This window comes from Gasterosteus aculeatus, chromosome 1, assembly GCF_964276395.1.
Source record: "Gasterosteus aculeatus chromosome 1, fGasAcu3.hap1.1, whole genome shotgun sequence".
Taxonomy (NCBI): domain Eukaryota; kingdom Metazoa; phylum Chordata; class Actinopteri; order Perciformes; family Gasterosteidae; genus Gasterosteus; species Gasterosteus aculeatus.
Genome location: NC_135688.1, coordinates 12,297,200 through 12,321,454, shown reverse-complemented (window position 1 = coordinate 12,321,454; position 24,255 = coordinate 12,297,200). Strand labels below are relative to the sequence as shown.

General features: G+C 44.9%; 2 protein-coding genes across 13 annotated transcripts in view; both read right to left on the bottom strand.

Moving 5' to 3' along the window:
* Positions 1–1,135: 1,135 nt before the first annotated feature.
* On the bottom strand, positions 1,136–20,311 carry zbtb16b (zinc finger and BTB domain containing 16b). 3 transcript variants are annotated; one of them, XM_040183888.2, is made up of 8 exons: positions 20,167–20,311; positions 19,649–19,867; positions 17,226–18,499; positions 14,684–14,781; positions 12,347–12,433; positions 5,507–5,677; positions 4,263–4,430; positions 1,136–3,648 (listed from the first exon to the last, which is right to left on the bottom strand). In XM_040183888.2, exons 3-8 carry the CDS (start codon positions 18,401–18,403, stop codon positions 3,419–3,421), a joined length of 1,932 nt encoding a protein of 643 aa, XP_040039822.1. In that variant the 5' UTR covers positions 18,404–18,499; positions 19,649–19,867; positions 20,167–20,311; the 3' UTR covers positions 1,136–3,418. The 3 variants fall into 3 exon arrangements, with proteins under 3 accessions (XP_040039822.1, XP_077954624.1, XP_077954625.1); XM_078098498.1 differs by having other exon boundaries at positions 19,649–19,905; positions 20,167–20,308; XM_078098499.1 differs by having other exon boundaries at positions 19,649–19,811; positions 20,167–20,267.
* A 1,733-nt stretch (positions 20,312–22,044) lies between these two features.
* Positions 22,045–24,255, bottom strand: part of ncam1b (neural cell adhesion molecule 1b) — a 58,366-nt gene continuing 56,155 nt past the window's right edge. For all 10 annotated transcript variants that reach the window (XM_078098493.1, XM_040173376.2, XM_078098491.1 and 7 more), the window contains one exon: positions 22,045–24,067. Coding sequence is in view for 7 of the 10 variants with exons in the window: in XM_040173376.2 (XP_040029310.2) it covers positions 23,950–24,067 (118 nt within the window). In the remaining 3 variants the exon portion in view is untranslated. The remainder of the gene's footprint in view (positions 24,068–24,255) is intronic.

Here is a 24,255-nt window from a genome sequence, read left to right as displayed (position 1 = left end):
ATGATTTAAAAATATCCACTTGAGGCTTTTTCCGAAAGACTCATTCTCCACAGAAAGGGCGGGGGGAGGGTTTTGAGTCATAAAAAACAACGTTTTTTTTTTTTCAAATACTCATAATACCGTGCCATTTAATTGCTTTTTTACATACTTTAGTATGACTTTTCCTTAAAAAATGTATGTATAATAAATGGAAAAAAAACCTAAAACCCCCTAAAAAATACTTCTTTCTGCCAAGTACAACATGTTTTGGGTTGACAAAAATATGTAATACACATCGTTGAGCCATCAGTGTCTGATTTGCTAAACTGTTAACACTGAAGCAACTCTTTGGGTGGCTTCACACCGTGTGGACGTGTTTCCAGCAGCTTGGCTGCAACGCTTCAACCACGACTCAGCTGTGATTGGCAGGTGATGACAGGGGGCGTGTGCCACAGGGTTCTAGATTGGGTCAATGCATTCCTGGTATGGAGGAATGAAAAATTGAATACCGTACTAAATGAAAAAATCAGTTCATAAACTTACTTATTAAGTATTTATTAAATTACTATTTTTGGATGTTAATTTTAAATGCATTTGTAATTATGTACATTCATTTGAGAACGTATGTATTTAAAATGTGGTTTTCATGGGAAATGTAATACGTCAAAAAATTGTTATAATAGTTAGTAATAATCCCATTCAATAGCATTCCAGTAAATGTAGTAAAAATAATGACAAACTACTAAATTATATTATAGGTTAGGTTATAGATAAATCCCTGTTATAGTACTTAATGCCATAAAAAGACATAATGTAATCCATAATGAAAAATGGCATTTAAAAGGACATGGCTGTCTTAATGAGGTATTAAACTGCATGGAATCTTAAAACAGGTCTTAAAAGGAAATAGATTTTGTTAAAACTATGACTAATTGATGAAAATGTTCATTGCTAAAAGTAATAGATACAAACTATTTCCAAACAAATCGTTTACAGTAGAATGTATGACAGAATTGGTATAACGTGATCTGCTTTTTATAAATAACATCCAGATTAAGAATAATTGATTGAGGACCTTTGGCACGTGACAGGTTGTGTTGACGAAGGTTTCTGGAACCATGACGACAGCAAAAAAAAGTGGGCAAATTAGACAAGGTGCACAAAATAGTAAATAGTTTTATTCTTTTTTTTTTTTTTAAACCATGCCACCGAACACTGACGCATACAGAGTTGTGCCTGAATCCACACTGAGAAAAACACTTTCACACACTGTGTTACAAAGCTGTAATGAAGAGGGACTTTACTGCACACATGGCAAGAGGAACAACCCTGATTGGATACCAGGTCGAGCTTTGATCTGGCCCTGAGGTAGACAGACATCGACATAATCTAAACAATGCTAATTACATCCTTCTAGGACACATCAAATCAAAGGACATTTTGCATTATCACAACATAGAAAGATCAAAGAATAAACCCTTTTTCAAAACAAAAGTGCTCTGTTTCTTTTGGTCCACCAAGGAAATCCATTTATAGTGCATGTTCATGTAGAATAGATACAGTGAATGTGTGTTTTCATGGCACTGAGTGTTGTTGGCTACTTAAGAGGGCATTATTAATGCCCACCGATGCCGAGCTCGGCGATACACACTGTTTTCATCCAGAAATCTCAGTCCATCGTCACTCTGAAGGGACCTGTTTGATGATGTGAAAAGTCGCACACTTGTCTCTGAGTAACAATCACAGTATGTTTGTTTCTTCCAGTTGTGATGTTCAGACAGAGTGGATCCACATGGCGGTCTATCTTTAATTAAGTAACAATAAACAAACACCCAGAAACAACAACCAGTAGCACAGACCCATGTACTCAAGCACATCAATGCTCTAAGTTATAAAAGAGGCACGAGGGAGGGATCTTAATCGGATCAGACTTATAAAACACACACAAACATTAAGATGTTTCTCAAATCATACCAAATGTAAACAGATAGCAAATTACTGTAATACAAAAATACAACATGTTTAAATCTATAAGGCCCGTGTTAGGCTCACATTAGGGAATAACATACCATGACAGGTTGTACATTACAGCTACACTACAACTGACAGAAACCTGCTCATAGTGATTCAATTTCAGAATTTTCTTTTCAGGTTTTGTATAAAAAACAATTTCCTCTCGTGTTCTCTTTAGTTTTCTCCTCGGAAATTCAGATTCAGTAATCGTATAAGACATCTATATATAGCTAGTGATAAAAACGTACACATAAAAGAGGGTGTTTTTTTTATTCGCTGCGTGTCCATTGAAATAATGATGTATTTGTTAAAAATGAAAACTACCGATGACTGAATAATTTGCAGTGGGTCTAAAAGTTGAGAGAGGAAAAACTCTTTCTTGAAGATCCTAAAAGATGACACAGACTGTGATTAAAACCAACGCATATTTGGTAATGAATAAACAGGATATAAATAACAAAACCTGTTGCATTGCAAAGGAAACTCAAATGTCAGCAAGCTATCTGGAAAAAATAAAACCCACCGCAAGAAAGAGAAGGCAGTCAGAGAGAAAGCTCATGAGGTCAAAAGGTGGCGGCCGTTCAAGTACATGCAACATAAAAAACAACTGCAAAATAAAACCCAGCAGCAGGAAATAAAACTGAAAAGAACTCACAGGAATTTAAGCGAGATAATGTTGCAAATTTCAGCCAATGAAGCCTTCATGGAATCATTTTCATCTACTGCCCCTTCAGGGAAGATTCTAAGGTTGCCTGACGGTTTGGCAATCAATCAATCAATCGATCAAAAAGCTCCCGCTACATATACAGGTCAGCAGTCACAGCCATTGGTGCTTTCATTGTAACCACAGTGGATCCATTACAGATACGGTTGTTAGTTGGAGGGAGAGTGTGTGTCTGCTTACGTGCACGAGGGCTGAAATAATAGCCTAAGAAATTTAGAGTTTAAGTAATTTCTTGGGGAAAATGCTAAAAATTCATTATTTGCTGCTTTTCACCGTTTAATATCATTGTAAACTGGATCTCCTCAGAGTGGACAGTTGGTCGGACAACATAACAGCGGTTATTTGAAGATGTCACCAAAATGTGACTACTGTGACATTTTTCATTCCAAACGATTTATCACTTAGTAGTAAAAATAATCTAATTGATAATGAAACTGCAGTCACAGCCCTAGCGCGTGTCCACGCAGTTTCATTCCTGCTCGCATGTCTCAGTTCTCAGGTAGAAACTTACCACCATGTATTTTCTTCAGTTTATCCAAAAACTGTCGGACAGTGTTTTTTTTTTTAAACCCATAGAGAGACACGTAATCTTTCAGCATGAAAAAAAATGTTACGAGGTTTTCCCCCCCAACAGTGACAGCGTGTGCGGGGCGAGGGGGGTGGGGGGGAGGAGGGGTAAGGGTGGGGGGGTCTAAGTCCCGCTCAGACGTAACAGACGTACAGGTAAGTCTTTTCTATCCTCCAGTCCGCCGGCACGTCCTCCGGCTTGTGGCCCTTTATGTGCTTCTGCATGGAGGCCAGGCTGGGGCAGAAGTCCTGGCAGACGGTGCACTGGTACGGAGACGCCCCGTTGTGCGTGCGCAGGTGCTTGATCATGGCCGAGTAGTCTCTGGAACGTTGGTGACACAGCTTACACTCGAATGGCTTCTCACCTGAAAGATTCAACGACGGAGCGTTAACCTCGTCGACCCTGGCGCCGGAGCGGCTGCCAGGTGAAACGGGACTCACCTCCGTTTTCGGCGCACTGTACTTGAAGGGAGGCGTCGGCGGCGTTTGTGTGTGTTCGTGCTCTACGCTTTAGACCTGTATCGGTTTGCTAATTAGCTATTGGAGAGTCAGAGTCATCCAGCGCAGGTACGACAGAGGTTTGACCTCTGACCTCAGCGAGGAATCAGGTGGCAGGTTAGCCGAAATGAAATAGCCTGTTGCACATCTTCATGGTATATATGAGTGGTTCTGTTTTCGTATTCTGTATGTGATTTAAGACAATTCCACTTAAATCTTTTGACTCAGACATTGTTTGTGGGAAAGTATTATTTGAGTTTTTATAGATATGCTTTCACCAAAATGAGGACAAAATAAGTGACACAAACAACATTTGTCTGTAAAATAACAAAGAAATTCCACTTAAGGGACTTGTTGACAAAATCCTTTTAAATTGTGACCTATTAAAGAACGGAAGCAAACGACCCCCATTTGTCGATTAAAAAAAGCCAAAGACCTCGCTGCCCTGCGCGTTGGAGTGCGTCTTTGCCTGTGGACTCACCCGTATGGACGCGGTAGTGCGTTTCTAGCTGGTGTTTGAGGCTGAACCTCTTCCCACAGCCGTTGCACTCGTAAGGCTTCTCTCCTGTGTGGATGCGTTTATGGCCCCTCAGCGTGCCGTCGTCTCTGAAACAGCTCCCGCAGAATTCACACTCAAACGGGTGATCGCCTGAAAACACAGCAGCCGCCACACCAACGCAGCGCGTTATCGTCAGACACATTAAAAGGCACCGTCCTCGGCACTGCCTGCTTCGTGCTGCGTAAGGTCGACCAGTCAAAAGGACCTTTCTGCACGTGCACATCAAGCCGGGGAAATGTGCTTTCAGACGATGTTAACGTTATGACACGAGGACACTCCCCTCGGCTGCGCGCTAATAGCTAATAAAAGTCCGGCAGGCCTGTACTGCTCTGTTCTCTATACTGTAGCTAATCTATTTCTCTCCCAGGCTGAGGGTTTGACTCATCTCCGATGACCTATGTGCCTCATTATCTCAGTGTCCACAGCAACAGCCAAGTCAGAGGATACATTGCTCTCCTCATTACAGGCCGATTCTCCCCAATCCCCCGGCCCCACTGTGGAGCAGATGACATTTACAAAATGTTACTTCCAAGCAGAATGCCATACAAACAGGATACGCTGCCATGGCCAAAACTCCCTTCACTTCTGTCTCTTCACATCAATTATGTATTTGTCCTGTCTAGACGTCAAGCCATCCTGACAGCTGGGAGTGTTATTTAAGGTAAAAGAAGAAAGGGGGACATCTTTTTCAGTAAATATCTCGCAGTCTCCCGCGGCAGTAAAACTCACCCTTGGTAGAACACATAGACGAGTCATTTTCATTTGCTTTTCCTTCAATATTTATTTGGGTTTCCTCTCCTATCGTTTTGGGTGAACCGCACTGGAGCTGACAGCCGTGAATTGCGGAAGCCTGAAGGCTGTTTAAGAAGCCAAAATATAAACAGGATGAAATTTCCCAAAATATGCACCGGCCATAACGGTACAGTGCTGTCATCAGAGAGGTGACTCATCTTAAAGAGAAGTGAAAAGGAGGGTGGGAGAAGATGCGTGCAAATTATCATAAACCTTATAGTTACCCAAGGAAATCAACCCATATACATAAATAAATACAGCTGTCTTTGTCTCTTTTATGTAAATATGCGCGCATCTGACGCCACAGGCTGATGTTTCAGGACAGGAAACAAAACTACAGGCTTCGATTACAGTGGAAACGATCCGTTTCTTACCCGTGTGCGAGCGCAAGTGTCTTTTGAGGGTGGTGTGGCTGGGGAAAGGCCGCTCGCAGTGGCTGCAGATGTAGCTGTGCATGCCTGCGTGGACCTCCATGTGCTGCTGCAGGGCCTTCTGGGTCTGGAAGCGCTTCGCACACAGCAGACAGAACACCGCCATGTCAGTCCCTGGAGAACGCACAAGACACAGACACGCAGTTATTTCAGTACCATACACAGACAGGGCCCTAAGTGGGGAAACTGGGTCACTTCAACTTTGTGTGCGTCCTCAGAGGGAAAAGCTTCTTTCAAAGGAGCAAGTGCCTCTACCTAAACTAACTCCCCTAAAAGCCCACAGGCACTTTCAACTGCGGGGTCTTTGTACCTTCTATTTTAAACCATGAAAGTCATTGTTTTCTACAAGAATTTCCCACACAATGCACAGCATGCCAATCACACAATCAATGGCTTCTTCCTGGTGCGTTAGATGTGTAATTATTCCCCCCATTCCCCATCAGGAGTCAGCTCCAGCCTGTGAAGTCCTCCGTCTCTGCGCTCAAAGAGCAGCTGATAGTGGCTCCACCCTAAATGATGCCTACTCCGTGCGCTCTGTGTGGAATGTTAAGTAGTGATATCAAGCCATTAAAGGCAGGACTGCAGGAAGAAGAAAAAAAACACAATCCAGTTTAATCCTGTGTGTGACCTGGCATCTCTTTGGGGCTGCTTTCCTGTTGCACCGTGTGTGGGGAGGAATACAGAGAGGGTGTTCGCTGGCAGGGCGCAGCTCCAGTCAAAATGGCCACGTGAAGAAGATCCACGGGCTGTCACACAGTCGACACTTGATCTACGCGCCGGGCGGCACGCGGATTCCGTTTGCAGGCATTCACGCCGATGCAAATTCATACATGCGGCGGAGACCGAGGGGACCGCTTGATCAGCCGCATTGGACGTAATGTGCATGTCCTGGAGAGTGAGGCTCTAATGTGAGATTATGAGGTCCTTATTTCTCCGTCTGCTCAGGTTGCAGATCATTTACAATGCTAGCAGGTCCCATTGCTCCTGACTCGGATTCAATCAGACATCTCCAGCGGAGGATCATTAGTAAACAGAGGACTGTGCCAGCACTTCATTGGAATTCAAGTGGGGTTGCTGTGTCGCATTTAAAATGCAGTCTGATGAGGTCCACTAAATCAAATCATTTGTTACTGTTATTGAAGTGCCTTGAGGCAACTGGCAATTAAATTGGAATTAACGCGGGGAAAGGGATACAGCACACTCATACTAAGAGGGAAGAGTGTCAGACACTTGCTTTAGGTTCAATCAAGTTAACAGGCGAGCCTGAAAGAAAAGGAAACAAATCAAGCAAATTCACATTTTCAAGGATGAATCAGGAACGTTCATTGTTTATTGTTTACTAATACACGTATCGCATATTTGGGTCAAACAAAGCGAGAGGCTTTTATAGATTTCACGTTTCACGGAGAAGTATAGTTCGGCGTAGAGGAACAATGCCTCATCTTTGAAATTACAGGGCTTCTTTTTAAACCTAGAATTAAAATCTTCACCACAAAATGGCACCAATAGAACGGATCATTCGGGAATCATTAACCCGAAAGACGCCGAGATGAAAGACATTCCCTGATGCAAACAATCCTGCGGGGAGGCGATCCGGTGGAATGAACCGCACCTGTTCAGAGGCTTTAGCCTGTGGACTCTCGACACAAAGGGCACACAATGAGGTCCGGGCCCTCATTGACCAGGCCCATTAGTCATAGGCTCCTCGCACAGCTCCCACAATCCCTGTCCTTACGCCGGCGCCTAATGACCAAAGACCTTTCTCACCCACGGATCACAATATTTTAGTCGAAGACAAAAGACCCCCTCCCCTGTTTCTCAACGCCTCTGCGCCCTCTCCACTCCCCTTATTCGCTGACCGTACAGGAAACCCTTTCACTGTCCAACCAGCTTCCCTTTCTGTCTAACTAATGCCAGTTCACTGTGCAACAGTGGAGCCTGGATAATGATCGATCCAAAAATGGATAAAAGCATTTCAATAGGCACAGAATAGAGGCTCTGCGTGACCTGAGAGTTGGATCCACTCTCACCAGTTTGTCCTGTAATGTTGTGTGCAGCCAGCAGGGGGAGGGCTTTTTGCTCCAGCGTGGCTCAGATGAAGGCTGAGCAGAACGGAGCTAAATGGCATATTAACCACCGTATGGTTACGTCAAAGCTGCATTAATCAAACCCTCTACTCATTAACTAATCCCATATTTAAAATGTGTTTTTCTGCTGGTGTACTTTGTTCTTTCAGCTCTGGAAGTCCAACGCGCCAGTTTCTTTGTGCAGGTTAAACCGTTGCTCCTGACACACTCGCAGACTCTCACAGATGTAAATCCTGATCCTTCTGTCGCCAAATATACTGAAACTTCAGTTCACAAATATGACAAATATTCTGTCACAAGAATCTCCCTTTTGATCTCAGGTTGTCACACACTGACAACAGCTCAGCAGTCGCTTTTCAGTTTGATTCTGCGCAACCGACGCTGAAAATAAATATAACAAATAATATCTTGACGTGTAAACAAAACAAAAAAACGTTCGGAGGCAAGTGTTTGTATGTGTTTTGCTTTGCCATTCCTGTAAACTTTTCAAAGAAAAAGGATTTGCAGTTGTAGAGTTTTCCAGTAAGCTTGGCTAATAAGTGCAGAGGAGCTTCTTTATGAGGGAATAAGCCCTAAAGTTGGCCGTCACTGCCCTCTGCTTTCTCACCCTTAACCAGACAATGGGCTCGGGATTTGGTTTTTAAGGCACAGGATGACCCCTGACCCTTGGCCCTCAATGGGGTAAATACCACGTAATCAATGGTATTCCTCAAAGAGTTGACTGAGCATTGTGTTTACTGGGTGGGAGCCTTAACAGTGGGAATAATGCTGGGCTTTCAGGCACATCTGATGTGAGGCAGAACATATAAACATTTACTCTGCTCATCATGTTACTGAGCTGCTCGTCTTGCACAATTAGGTTGGCGATTCAGGGCAGTTGGAGGTTGCAACGCCATTTCAGCACATCTCCACTAAGACCATATGTGTGCTCATGTGACTTAACAGGGTCTGCCTTCATACATCTGCCACTTATTCAGCCCCAACCGAGGTGGGAGCGAGCCCACTCTCACGCTGCCGGAGAAACAAAACCATGTGTCTAGGCAACCAGATAGGATCATGCTCCTTGTTGGGGTGAAGTGTTCAAGCTAATCCCTTCATTCACAAATAAGCGCAGCCTGTTTCCATTCAAGCGGCAAACAAAAGTTTTCCCACCCTGAGAATCTGAGAGTAAACCCACCGCAAATTGAACAAGAGATTGTATTCAGTGACGACCGCAGATCTGTATAATTTCTTCTGTGATAATCTAAACATCAGTGTCCCGAGCCGACCAATCAACTGATTGATTTGTGTATAATTTGCCTTTTAAATTTGCTAAGAATATTTGGGAACAAAACACATCAGTTAAATGGAAGTATTTAAAGAGATCGTAGAGCGTAATTTTATCTATTAAGTGTATTTGTTTGGGGAAATGGAGAATGACATTTAATTTCAAACTAAACAGCAAATATTCTGCTGCCATAAAAAAGGGAATTACACACAGATTTTACATCTTGGCTGATCGTGTCCTCTAGCTAGAGAATGCTGCTCAGTGTACACAATGAGATCACAGATATCACCCAGTTAAACATCCACAGTTATGCAGGCTGCATTACGTGCTAGACGTAACACGACACGCCGCTGTATGTGTTCATGCAGACAGCTCCTCGAGCAGCACATACACAAACACTACAGTACCTTAAACAACCTCGGGCGCTCATCGGCAGACTGCTAATCTACCCGAGCGAGGAACAACCGACTCAATAATTAATGCAACAAGTGATACGTTCCTCGTGTTTAACCACCATTCCGTGGATCGGATCTGTGAGGTCGCACGCGGGTTTCATTTGCCTCGATGCCGAGAATGTTTACAATATCTTTTCAATCTACTATATTTCAGTCAATGGGAGATGACGACGAGGAATCCCGGGTCTTAGTTAGTGGAAATTAATTTTAGGACGCAATGGCCAAAGACAGCACAGTTCAAACCAGTTTGAGGCTTGTATGAATTACAACTAGGCATTAACAGGAGGGTGTAATATGATGACAGACACACAATTAGGGGAGCTAAAAGGTCTGCGTTATAGAGCCGGCGCTGTATCTGAATGAGCTACAGGACTGTTTAATCAGGGCTTGGACAGAAGGTAATATTATTCACTTGATGAGGCAGCCTGTTATGTCTGGAAACAGTGCAGCTGCTGTGAGTACACAAAGGCAGCACTCTCATGGCCTTTGCCTTGAAGGCAAGGTGGTAAAATGGTCTGCCAGTATGGCCTGAAGCACACTGTATACAGTCAGTTTGTGTGCGTGCTGCAGATAAGCTACTTGGGTTTTTCCAAAATTGAGAACTCCGTGCCCCAGAGCCCTTGAATTGCTCTGATGAAACAAACCCCTTTGTTGTGAGAGCAATTCGGAGACGGATCCATTCTTTTATTTTGGGCACCGACAAGTAGGTCAGAGGAGACTATGACAGTGCTGTGCTGAGGAGTAAATAGCAGCACATGATGTTGTTTTCCTCTTAGTGCTGGCATCCAACACCAGCAGCGTTCCTCCTGCCCTCAGGAAGTCCCCACATGCCCCCCACCCCCGTCCCTTCCCACAGTCCACTCCGCCCCCACAGATCCTCCACCCCCCTCTTTGATCTCTAACTCCAGCAAGCCACGGCCAGTCACCTCTGACATATCGAAACAGCTAAAGAGACTTTCGCTGGCAGCCAGCGTTCCCAAATTGCATCAAAGTAAGTTCCTTTAAAAGTAGCGTTATTTCCCTTCCCGGAGGAGGTTGGACAGCGGTTTTGAAGACGCTGAGGTCTGATACGTGTTAATCTGATGAGAGGGAACTCGTGTGGCTCACCGGTTACGCCACAAGGCAAATTTAAGCCCAGGCGGCACGAAAGGGCAGAAAGAGAGATCCTGGGCCAAATCCTCAACGCAGCGGATTTAATTACCTGTAACTCGTGTTAGCGTGGGCTACAACACAAGGACGAAGAACGACGAGCAACAATGAGAGTGCGTCTAACGGGTCGCAGTAGAGAGAGCGGAGACCACGTCGGAACAGGGGGGAGCGATGCCCTCCTGTACCCTGATCTGGGTACAGCGCCAAGCTGAAACCAGGCCCTGCATGTTTACAATTTGGGCAGGCGAGGGCAGAATCTTTTGGGCATCGTTAACACCCCTCCATGTCCACGGGCATTAAGTATTGATACTGTGTGTGCCACCTGCAGTTACAGTTACACGGCAATGCTCCTGCGAGGGTTATCGCCTTTCTCTCACAGTAGCAGAAAAGGTGTGGATTCAGACACCGTGAGGCTTTTGCATCGTCTGACAACTACACACACTTATTTTTCACAGTCAGAGAGTCAAGCAAGTGATTCTTTCTCACTTTAGGGTAATGGGATGTTATTCAAGAGTAAAATCCCACTTCACGTCACTGCGTACTTGGAGACTCGCATGGGTTCATATTTGACTGATCATCATCAATGTGTTGACAGACAATAGATACATAGATAGATTTTTTTTTGGTCCACCCTAAGGGCTGTAACTAAACGTTTATCATTATCAAATGTCATTACTAATGCATATTTTGATCATTTAGATGTTAGAAAATACTTAAAGGGTAAATGAAAACCTGAGGGATTTCTTTTTCGGTCTCAAAAAAATACTTTTACTTGCAAATATTGACAATAAATGTTTGTTTTAAGCGGTTAATCAATTCTCAAAATGTATCATTTTCTGTCACTTCGCTAATCTGTTAATCAACTAATATTCCCAAAAAGAAAATAAATAAGCCCTATGAAATATCTTGTATGTAAGTCATTCAATGTGTACATACTCTGATTTCTTTTAAAGCTTAAAGCAGAAAATAAAAAACGACCAAAAACTGCTTAAATGTAAGCAACCAAACCGTAACATTATTTTATAACAGATGGAGTAATAAACATGAAAGAGATCAATCATAATAATGTGGCACAAGAAGTAGAAAGAAGAATATACAAAACGTATAATAATGATCTCTTGATAATAATATAAATGCTAATTGTCTGATTAAAAAAAGTCTACTCTTATTTTTCTGGACATGTAATAGTTTATACAGGTATTTTTCCATGTTTACATATGGCCTTATGTCATTGTTTCCCTTTTATTCTCCCCACAAAGCAGAATACTGTAGCTGGCTTGCTTCCAATAATGAAGAAGTCTGATAATATCTGTTTTAAGAATTGATTTAACAGATGAAAGCAACCAGTTCCTCAAGTCTCCACGGTCAATGCCAGTCATTCAATGAACAAAACGCTCGTGAAACAAACATTTTCTTAAGCTTATTGAAAAACAGAAGGTGTTTGTCTCGTTGTTGAGTGTGGGGTAAATAACTCTGCAGGCACGAGGTGAGGATGACATATCTGTGACTCTGACACTGTAATGTTGGTGCTGTAAAGCTGCGGCCGTGGCAAAGTGGCATGCCAGTGGGTTTGGATGCCAACAGCTATCACAGGGTGACATGTGAGAGCGCCGCCCACCTCCACGTTGATGAATTATGGAGCATCGTGACGGGGAACGGTTGAACCGAGCTAGCATGACAGGCAAGTTTAGCCCCGCGATCGCAATCCCCGTAGTCACGGATTACTCAACAGTTCAATGCGTGCCTTCCAGGTCAGACAAAATGTGTGTGAGTGTGTGTGTGTGTCTGTGCGTGCCGGGTAGTTCATGCACATTTGTACAATTACCTGTGTGCGTTTGCCTGTGGGCTTCCAGAGCCTCCTCTGAGGAGAACGTGGCTCCGCACTGATCACACACCAGCGCCTCCGCAGGAGCTGTAGGTAGAATCACATCCACATTAAGGTATCTCCATCAGACAGTAATGTGTGTTTGTAATTGTAGAGCATGTCAGTTAATTTAGCATTTAAAAAGGGAACTGTGGGAAAAGCGACAAGACGGGAACAAAGGAGCCCTCGTTTCAAAAGTCACCAGAGAGCCTCGCTTGTCACACACTTGTGCTTTTCAGGTGTTGACACGAGGAAGCCAACGCACCGAGCACAATGGCGCGGAGGAAAGCGCCGTAAAAAAACACAACGCAGGACAAACAAAAGCACCAGACAGGGTGCAACGGCCCTTCTTCTTGACAAAAAAAAAAGAAAGAAAGAGCGGCGCTGGAGTTTTATTTACCGTGGCCTGTTATCAGTCTCTGAACAGTGAGCAGACTGTCTGCCTGAGAGGCCACAGAAGGACTGGGTGTTCTCTCCACAGCCTGCAGCACATCCCTTTATCAAGAAGAAATAAATAATCCCATCGCATGCACTGTAACTACAGTTCCCAGTTCACCTTTGGAACGCCCTTGTCTATTCTGATGAAGGCATGAAAGAGACGAGTATGTATACTGCTTCCAGAAATGTTCGATGCTTGTTCTGCACTTACTTCACACCTGCACAGACAGACACGTACACACACACACACACACGCGCGCTGCACACACAGCTGTTTGGATGTGGGTTGGCTCTCACAGAGATGTAAATCGGTTGCAGATCCATACTGGCCCAGGGCTCATTCACTGATCTATTTTCTGCTCAGCTGGCTTTAAATGAAGTTAAAATGACTCATTAAAACACCCACAAGCTTTGGGGAACTCTGAGCGCCACACAGCCTAAATGTGGTCCTCTTTCAACTCTCACGATGCCTCTTCAAGCAGACACCATGCCACTCTTTCCCAGTGCCGCTCACAAATAAGCAAAAAGACCCAATCTGTTCATTTCTAACAACCCCATTTTTCTCAAAAACAAACTGGTGACTGTTTTGTGATCCCTCTGTTTTGTTACACTGTACAAAAATAAAACTTGGTGGAAAGTGGTTATATAGGAGCAACACGAGAGCAGCGTTGCAGACGCTGATGTTGTGTGACGCCGTCCAGTGTGGTGTGTTGTGTTGTGTGAGATTGTGTGATAAGGGAAGAAGAGAACATAGTGCATTGTCTTGTGCAGTCAAAGGCACGGAGTGTGCTCTCATCCATAAACCATCAAACTGTCTCCAGACGCGGCTGCAATCGTCCTCCATCAAAACACTTTGTCTGGCATACCAAAATAAGAGCCAGCATCGAGCTGAATACCAAATCAGCCCATTAGAGCAGTGGAGCACTCGCTCCTTAGCAACCAGCGGGATCTAAGGCTGCTATACCGAAATACACAGTGACAAAGAAATGAGATCCACATCTCTTTTTTTTTGTAGTATTACAGGTTGACACATCGGTATGCGGAGAGTTTATACAGAAATTCAAATGAGGTTAAAGGTGCTGCTGTTGTTGGTGTCACTGTGAATTGAAAATCAAAGATCTGCTAGTATTTCAACACAATGTGTGTGTGTGTTTAGGGTTATGCAGAGGCTATGAAGGGACGACTCAGGTGGAGTTCAAAGAAGCAGATTCTCTGTCATCTGTCAGCAGTATGTCATGTTGGAGAGGACAGGGACCTCGCCTTGTCTATACACATATTCTGACTGAGGTTTATGTTTCTGTTTTAGTCTCATTTTTAGCCCCCCCCCCCCCATTTCCACCCACCTCCCCCCCCTCCCTCCACTCCCCCCTCTGCTCCTCTTTCTCTATTTTGGATAAAGTAGCTGGGAGAGCAGTCAGGTCTGATTAAGTCTGCATTTGGGTACAGTGTGTTCCTGGACACACATCTGCGAGCGAGCCATCACACACGCTTCGGAACACTGGCAGAACACCCAGGCCTGCCGGCAGCTGATGATGTCATCACTCAGAAGGGGCAGAGCTGGCGTGCCGCCAGAGTCTCCAAAAAAAAGAAAAAGAAAAGAAAGAAATACACGGAAACGATTCAAACGGAGGGAGAGACTAGAGAGCGACGGAGAGGAGAGGGTGAGAGAGCTACGTGGACGTAAGCATGGAAAGGAAGGCATGATCCAAGCATTCGGAGCAGCACTGACTGGTGGGGGGAGAGGGGTGGAGGGGGGGGGCGGAACGGTAGCATGAACAGGTGCATTCGAAAGGACGCACGATCGAGGGGCTTCGTGGGCACCGAATACTCTGAGATGAGAGTGCAACAGTTACTAAGTACCTGTGTGAGACAGCATGTGCATCCTCAGCCGCATGCTGTCCTGGAAGTGTTTGCCACAGTATTCACAGCCGTGGCCCTTCTCCTCGTTGTGCAGCCTCCTGTGGAAAGACAAACACACAAATGCGAGCGTGTTAAGAGGACTGGGACGAGAACAGAGCGAGTACGCACTCGTGATAATAAAAAGTAGCTCGGTTCTGCGCCTTTTTTTTTCTTCTTCTGTAAGGTCTCCCTAACCCAGAAGCATCATTGTCCTCGTAACAAGAGGAGCATGTTTTAATTCCGTCAAGAATCCCTGGCTGAATGCAACATCATTAGTGTGAGAGGCCCTTGGAGTTGTGAATCACAACGCATGAATGCAAAAAGAACACAGACAATAGGATATCTTGCTAATTTCAGAGTGCAGACATACGCGTGCCTCCACCCGCGAGCACTGCAAGACAGTGGGCATACACACAAGAACACACGCACGCGCACAAACACACACTTCTCCTGTAACCGCAATGAAAAGGAGAAAAGAGGATGATTCGCTGAAGCTCTGCCGGCAGCAAAACCTATCATATCATATCACACACATGCGTGCGTGCGAGGCATCTGTACTGTTGTCCTTACATCACCCTGCTAACAGCCTGCAAAGACTCCACCATTAAATCAACTCAGTGGTCAAAATAAATGAGTCTCGAGATACAACTTAGCACGCTTGAAATCAACATTATCCTGTTATGGAAAAGGGATATTTTTGGAGCTACATCATCAGGATCACTAACAGGGTTTTTCTTTTTCTTTTTTCTTCTCTCATTTTGAAAGATCTCCCTGAAAGATGACAAAGTAAAAGAGCGTCAGTGTTGTTTTATTATTCACGGTTTCATGATGCCCCAGTAGTCTGAGGTTTCCACCATGTAACTGTGATATGTATAATTCATTTTTCTTTCTCTGCACATTTAATGATGTGAAGTAAAGAAATACGGAGCGTGATGGAAGTGCAGTGGTTTGAAAGGTTAACCATGGAACCACACGTTACATACACGCAGGTCGGCTTCGGCTCAACAGGTTTATCGCATTTCATCTCCCACCTCTGTCGTCTCATCTCCTGCGTCCACAAAGTAACAACACAAAGGTCTCTGACAAATAAGTTTGGACTATAATGCTATTATTTCAATCCCTATAAATGAAGTAATTATTTAAAAAAAACAGGTGCTAGATCTCCATATAACCGTAACCTGTCATTGTGAAGGCATCCTCTTTCAAAAGTAATGCAGATTTCTACCTTTGGTTTCTATTCCTTTACTCTACAAGGTCGACTTAAGCGAGCATCCAAAACCAAATCTGTCAATTATCTGCTAGTGTCTGTAAAACTGTCAACGGAGAACCTTTCACAACCAAAGTTCCAAATGTCGATCTGCACACCAGGTGTTTGCTCAGTGACCTGTTTACAGACCTACAAAAACTTCATTTCATCCTTAAGCAGTGTCACCGACGCACCTCCTCCTACCTGCGGACATGCGGCTGTCTCCATGAGTAAGCACTGCGCATCACTAAATATCCCACAGGATGCTCCGTTTCACCGGGCGGCTTCAACGCGGCACGAGGCTGAAATGTCAGCCACGGGCGCGGAGGACAGGGGGGAGGGGGGCGTGATCCTAATCATGAGCTAAATGCAAAAATTAGAGACTTTCGGCTCACAGATTTCCTTGTTTCTAATGATTAGTGATGAGTCAAACACTGCCAAGCCCGCACAATTAAGACGCATCCGCAATTAAGTTAATGAGAGTCGTCACTGTGCTAGTCGGTAACTTTTTGAGGACAATGACAGAATGGGAGCTGACAGGCTCGTGAATAAAGAAGGAATGAACTAAACACGGCAGAGCAGGTTGCGAAGCAGAAGTTATCCATCATCGAGCTGAAGCGTCCAGTCTGGTCCCTGCTGAGAGGCTCCTCTCTACTGAAGCAAAGGAATGCATATCAAACAGCCCGGGAGGCAGCCTGTTGTTGTGTGGGGCGCGCTCCTGCACAAATAATCTAATGGAATTTAGGAAAATAAAGCGACGTAGATAACAGCGTAATCCCGCGATAAGGCTTTTTTACATCAAAGACCCAATTCAATACTTCCCCCGAGTTGCCTCACTGTTAAGACACGAGAGCAGGTGTCCCTGAGAATGAATTAACATAATTGCTGTTGCTCCTTCCAGCTTTTGACCCTCATAGTATTTTTAACATACTGTGGGGGGGGGGGGGGTAGGGGGGATCTTGCAGACCAAGAAACAGTCCTTTTCCCAAAAGAATAATCAGCTCACATTCATCTGGCTGCGCAAGCTCGCCTGCACCTGCACATCCCTCAAAACCTTTATTTTACACGCGACAGATGTTTGTTTGTAGAAATATTGAGTGTAGAAGTGCCATGAAAAATGTCCCTGACAATATGACAATGCCCTCTTTCTTTTGGATTTGGCAAGTTATTGTCACCTGTGGGAAACACGAAAAAAAAAGACGTTTGAAAGTGGATTCAAAATGAAGTGTAGAAAGAAATGCGTCTTTCGCACGTTACCTGTGCTGCTCCATGGCCTGCCTGCTGTGCAGCTGAAGCCCACACTCGCCACAGCACTGCTGGCCTTGAGCCGGCCCCTCGTGCCTCATCCCTGCTGCAAACTGGCCCAGCCTGCTGAGGAGCTCCCGGTGCAGCAGGCCTTGCTGCAGGAGGCCCCCGTAGGCCCTGGGGTCCAGCGGCACGCCCAGGGACGGGGCCGCCGAAACGGACACCGGCAGCATCCCCTCCCCTGTGTGGTTGGCGGGCACGGAGTACACGGACGCCAGGTGTTTCTCGGAGATCCCGGGGAAGCAGTCGAGGGGGTTACCCGCCGCTGGTCCTCCGTCTTCTGGGCCTATGTGCAGCTCCCGAGCGCTGGTGATCACGCTGCCTCTCAGCGGCGTCCCCGGGCCCTCGTCCCTGGGCTGGTCGGACACGCAGCTGCCCTCCCCGGCGCTGGAGGACCGGCCCTCGCAGCCGTTGCCGTCGTCCACCTGCATGCTCTCTGATTTGATACTTCTGCCGGGATCCAGGATGGAGGCTTGGGATAACTCTGAACGGCCACGCCGAGGCTGCTGGGAGCTCTCCATGTCTTCCTCCGCGTCCAACTTGGGGCTCAATTCAGGAGCCGCCTTGGGCTCCGGGCCAGGAGAGCTTCCCTCCGTCATGTGGTAGAGCGCCAGGTGGTGCAGAGCGGTGGGAGTGACGCGGTTGTGTCCATCCTGTATGGAATGCTTCTTGGACATCAGCATGTGCCTCCAGTGCCTCGCCCTGCTGTAGTCGCTGTGGTCTCCGGCGCCGTGAGTCTTCGCCGCCACCTCCTCGCTCTCCTCCGCCTGGATGGTCTCCAGCACCTTCAGGCACTGCTCCTCCAGGTACTCGATCTCCAGGATCTCGGCGGCGTACAACAGGTCATCCAGGTCCTCGGCCGTGGCCTGCAGCGAGGCGGTGTAGGCGTACTCCAGGATCTGCTGGAAGGTCTTGGGGGACAGGAAGTCCAGGGCGTAGCGTAAGCTGCTGCGGTGGAACAATATTTCGAACATTTTGCTCGTGCAGGCCAGGACGGTGCGGTGCGCCGGGAACTCCTGGCCGTCCACCGTGATGATGACATCACACAAGGTGCCGGTCAGACGCATCTGATTGGCGCGCTGCAGAAGCGTGCCCGGGTGGGTGGGATTGTGGAGCTGGAGCACCCCCATGTTTGTCAGACCCGTATCCACTCGGACCTTTGCCCAGCCCACGCATGAGGTGTGGGGAGTCCTGCCTCCTTCGCTTGCCTTCAGCTAGTTGCAGCTCTGTGGTTGGGGTGGAGGAGGGAAGGAGATAAGGAAGGGTGGAGGACCGTTAGAAGGAAGTCTCACTTTCAATGTGATGCAAAGCACCAGAGCCCACTTTCATCCATGATCAATATAAATATTTTTGAGGAATAATATTTATTGAAAAATACTGTTTTAAATTTTCGTTCAAAACAAAACCGTATTCTCTCTTCGTTTTTTATTTTATTTTAGTGCACGCTCCATGTTTATGTATTTTAATTAAGAACCAGAAGCAGACAACAGGTCGATAGGCGCAGAGCAACAGTTTCCATTGCAGGTGATTATTCTGAGGTCTCTTTGAGAGCGGTCACCTCTCTGTAATAACGTCTGCACGCCGAGAGGAGACGGCTCAATTTATCAAGCTCCTCGCGCACACGCGCACGCGCCCTCAACAGGTAGGCCCGCTATTTAACGCTCGCCTCGAAGGGCCGATTAGTTCATTTACGCTGCGCGCGCTCGTGATTGGACGCGTTAAAGGCGATCACGATAACAACAAAAAATCCCGAAATAAGTTGCAGAAGTATGGAAATGATGGAAGCACGACGACGTGTTCAGTCGGTATAAAGAGCCCAACTGGGAGCGTGAGTGATGCTGTAGGACTCTGTTGGGGGGGTTGTTGTCGGACCACTGAGCAGCACTGAGAGTGATGCTGTCAGGCTGCCGCATCCTCAACTAACCGCAACACCGGAGCGCATCAGGTGCACGCGCACATATCCACCTTTATTATTCAAACACATTGCGACAAATTAACCCTCGGCGCGCGCGCGAGTGTTTTTTTTATTTATTTATTTTACTGTCAGCGCGATGATTGAGGGGAAGCGCGAGCGCTCCGTTGCAATAGAAGAACCCTTGTTTACCCCCCCCCCCCAAAAAAATAAAACGGACAGTCTGCGATGCCGAGTGAGCTCAAGTTTGTAAAATGTTGGATCGAGCTGCGGTGAAACTTGTCAAATCTGCTGCCAAACGATATTATAACGACCCGGTGAAAAAGAAAGAAACTGACATTATTCAGGATATTCATTCCAGAAATAAGTCAAAGATTGGAAAGTACAGTTCATGGGAGCTCAGTCGCGGAACGTGATGAGTCGGAATAGTAAAAGTGTCGCCTGTCCCCGCGGCTGTCCTTACCTCTGTCTCCTAGCGTCCTCCGCTGATCAGCCAGGCAGCATCATGGTTACACATTTCACAGTACCCGCTCCAAACTCAGTGCTGCTCCGAGGAAGCAAATCAGCAGCCAGCCGCGACGCGCCAACCAGCAGACAGCAGCGACGTCAGCACTTCCGAGTGAGGCCTTCAAAATAAAACGGACCTTCAGACGCACGCTGAGAGGCGCTTGACTTGCTGCGTCTTTGTTGAGAAAAGCAAAGAAAGCACCGTGAAAATAGCTGCAACCAAACAAAAAGATTTTTTTTTAATTTAGTTTGGAAAACGGAGAACTCTAAATACATTATTTACAATTTCCCATCTTTTAGGTAACAATCAATAACAAACAAAGACAGCAAACTTCTCTGAGTACAGATTTTAGAAGATGCATTGTGTTTATGATTTACAACAAGAAACCCCTATTTTCGTGTTCTGCCTCAATACAAATGTTTTTTTTTCATCAAATCCGTAACTCATCATTCTTAATATGTTGTGTTGCTTACCTTCATTTGGGTACAAAGTTACACAAGGGTGAAGAAGAGAAATTCTGCCTGCATTTCTTCTGCTGTGTGGAGAAAGCAGGGAATGAAAATGTTTAGACATTGGGAGAACTCACTTGTTGTCTTTAAAGTCAGGGAAAAATGTGGGAGGGGTTCTTTGGTGTGCAAGCATTGTTGAGCAAGTGGGGGAAGGGGAGCAAGAGGGACATAACTCAATCATGTGTCCGTTTGGAGATTATTGAGATGTTGCAAATCACGCTGAACGCTGCTTCTGCAATTGTTGTCATTTTTGACATTTCAACAGATGTTTGCTCGGGTATATTTTAAAAACACTATGCGGCACTCTGGTGACCCAGTGCTCTAAGGCGCTGACCCATGCGGTCAACTGAGGTCAAGAATGTCAGTCCACAATAATACACCCATCCCCCCTTCAGCCAACACTCTTCAAGTATTTGTTAACCGTTGAATTATTTCCCTCCAATCTATTCTCTTAACACAAGGGTTAGAATGGTACAACAGGAAAAGAGTCCCTGTGGATGATACAATTATTACTATTTTTTTGTATTACTTTAATGTTGACTTTAAAGCCGGAACGTTAATTGAGGCTGAACTAGTGCAGTGAGCCTATAATACCCTCCATGTGTAGGTTCTAAAGTGTAGAACACAGCAGTGAATGGCAACTAGGAAACATTCAACACATTTTGAAATACTCAAGCACAACCATACAATGGTCCTTTCATACTGCACTTATTTACATGCTGTAGTTTACTTTGAACAGGGTTTGTGTACATGGTTTTTATCAAATAAAATGATGTGTATTGATTAAACGATAGATTATTCAAAATGATTCAAATTGGCTCCTTACTTCCTTCCATTGCTTCTGCATAACAACTACTTTGTCAACAGGGGCTGATAATACTTCATTTGGGTAACAGTTATCTAATTACAATTGGTGTATTGTGCTCAACTATTGCACTAATATCACATATCATTTTTAATGAAGTAAGGAAAGTAGGGAACATTTTACAGCCCTAATGGTGTATTGCTTGTGTTTTCCTCAATGATCTAACATGATCTCCGCAGTAAACATTTAAGCCTTTTAAAATCACTGCAACTTAATAGAGCTCCTGTTGCATTTCTAATCCGCTCCCTCGTCCCTCCCCCCCCTTACTATGGAGGCCAAAGAAGCCGACTTCCTGAATCCTTCTCGCGTGCTCTCTGCTGACTTGACTGGCTGCAAAAAAGAAAAGAAAAGAAAAGACTAAACCTGCTCGGGTCGACGTCACGACTGTGACTGATCGCCTCAGCTCCTCGTCCCTCCATCAGGGATGCATCACAGAACGGGACTATTGGCAGGGAACCAGTGTGTTGTTCTGGAACAAACACTAAAACTGAAGCTGTTGAATGCAGATCGGGTTTAAATATCAAATCGGTCCATTTCCCAGAGATGGTAAATTGGGTAAGAGGGGACAGTCGGTGGGACAGTCGGTGCGGACACTGTGTTGACATCGCAGAGGTTTGGAGGATCATGTCACGTTAGACGTTGAACAGCTGAACATATCAACGACTCACTGCTACTCAGTATTTTGTGATCTTTGCCCGGAACTATTAACTTTACTTCAGCAAAAACAAACAAAAAAACACGCAGCACGTAACACGTGTTTATTTCCTCCATCTATTTCAACAAGGATATTTATCTACCTAACATAACCTGTCTGTAAATAGTCCTCTGTGTCCATGACACGGCGAAAACACAAAGCGCGCGGAGGCTGAGCCACTACCGCCACCTAGTGTTCAAAGCGCGTCCCTACACACGCGTGCATGTCTAGTTATTATATATATCACATCTAGTATTTAAAAACAAAGTAGACAATGACAACATTTGATTCGGAAACCATTTTTTTTATTTTGCAAACGAGTTAACTCTCAGACTGTACACAACAGATATTATCTGAGTTTGACCTGATGGAACCAGAATGAGCGCCCGGTGACCAGGGAGCAAGACGGTCAGGCAACATCAGTGGACAGGTGAGCGAAGCTGGTCACACCTGCATTCGCGTCTCAATACAAGCTTTTCTCCCAAAATGTAATCTCCTGTTCCAGCCGGTGACCCCCCCCCCCCCCACCCCCTGCTTCCTGTCAATGTTCACCCTGAACCTCTTGAGAAGTTGCTCTCTTGAGGGATTTTTTTTTGTACAAAAAGACAAACTAGAAAAAAAAAATCAAAGACCACATTACAAGAACCCTTGAGTAACAGCTGGGGGGGGGGGTAAATAAAAACAATGTGTAATAATGGCAGAACAAGCCCCCAACTGTAACACTCGTTGAATTGGGATGAGAGTTATTTCCCCCCCATGGGAAACAAACATGGGTACGTTATAAAGTACTGACTCAATTCATGCCAAGGCTCAAAACATCTTCCTTCACTATAGCTGGCAATATATAGTGCTGTGACCAGACCGACAGTTTCATACACCACACGTGTTATAATGACCACATTAGTCCATGTATCGTACTTTTCTTCTATTTATACAATATATTAAATTAAAAGAAAAGGCTAAATCTCTCACGACAAAGCTATGCAGATTATCATACAGACGGATGACAAGACAATCTAATGACACACGGGCACAGCGCACAAGCTTGCAGGCAGGAAATGGAAAATAATGGGTTAGTAGCTTTTAAATAGTACAAAATGCTTTTTTAGAACTTTTATTCATTTTTTTTGCTTTAAAAGCACAACTCAAAGTACAAAGCAAGACCTTCGGTCTGCTTTGATATGAGGAGGAAACGGCAGCCGTCGCCTCCTCCCAGACAAATAAGAGTCGTACATTTAGCTCAAGATTGTGAGATTCACCGTTCTTCAACCCACGACTGAGAATCAACAGTTCCACTGGCAGTTTGTTCTTTCAGAGGACGTTTGTTATCCAGTACATTTTGTTAACAAATAGCATCGCTGTGGTAAAGGCAGAAACAGACCGATTATATTATACCATGAAATGGACCATATTTGATCCCATAATACACACGGTTGATGTGTTGCGGGATTCTCTCTTAATCTTTTCCCCTCCTGCAGCCGGCTGTGGGTTAAACCTGTATCTTTTATAACCATAGCAAATATGGTTATAGTCCAAACATCGAAGTCTGTTTAATCAACGCTAGCGTATCTGTGAGAGATGAAAAATCCCTGTAGGAGACAAAGTGAAACTATAAATCTTGTAAACAAAACTCTACAGCCACTTGCAGGTCAGACATGCAGAACAAGCTAAATGAGACAAGCTTGCCACTCAGGAGGCCAAAATAAAATAAATGCAATGTTTACATTTAAACAGGAGAACATGAAAATAAGAAGAATCGTTTCTATATATATAGACAGGTTCTTTTTTATCGTTTACTTTTTTACATTTCCCATAATAATCCAAAACTTGTGCGTAACTGCAAACCAAATGCTCGGAACGGAAAGTACAGTCGAACGTCACACATTTACTAAGCCATCCTTGGAATAAGAGATTGTCTTTAAACGTCCTGACGGGTTAAATAAAACAACAATAAAAAAATAAAATAAATCTCTTGTGATGATAAAGATAAACCTCTTGGGTGTAGTAAACATTTCAGGAATGAAACCAGAACTGAAATTACTGTCAAAGTGCGCTCTAACCAATCAACACGCGTGTGCCGTTTTGAGTATGTTGTTAAGGGCACTGGAAATCAAAACTCTGCAGTGTTTCTCGCTCGTTTGCTGCTGCAAAATGTTTGGTATCTGGCTGGGGCTTTCCCCCCTTCCCATCATGCTTTGCTCTCAGTGGTATTTGTCTGTATGACACTGTTGCGTTGGGCAGAGATCTCCGTCACGGCGTTCGATAAGTCTGCCTCCTGCAGCTTGCCTTTATCATCGGAAAAACTCCTGCAATGGAAGAAAGGGGGGGGCGGAGGGGTGCAACATTAGAAGTCTGGTCATCTGTGGGTGGACAAACAAAAGCCTCAGCAAACATATATTCTCAATGACAACTTCACCCAATATGTAAGAAGACAATGCTTGTAGAGGTCTTCTTACATATTCCTTCACCACATTGACAGTCAGATCAATTTAAG

Excerpts from the sequence above, each read along its gene's own strand:
- zbtb16b (XM_040183888.2), bottom strand. The coding sequence starts at position 18,403 with ATGGGGGTGCTCCAGCTCCACAATCCCACCCACCCGGGCACGCTTCTG. Across the intron at positions 14,782-17,225 it reads CAGGCCATGGAGCAGCACAG|GAGGCTGCACAACGAGGAGA; the intron begins GTAACGTGCGAA and ends GTCTTTCCACAG. Across the intron at positions 5,678-12,346 it reads CCACAGGCAAACGCACACAG|GGACTGACATGGCGGTGTTC; the intron begins GTAATTGTACAA and ends TGCGTTCTCCAG.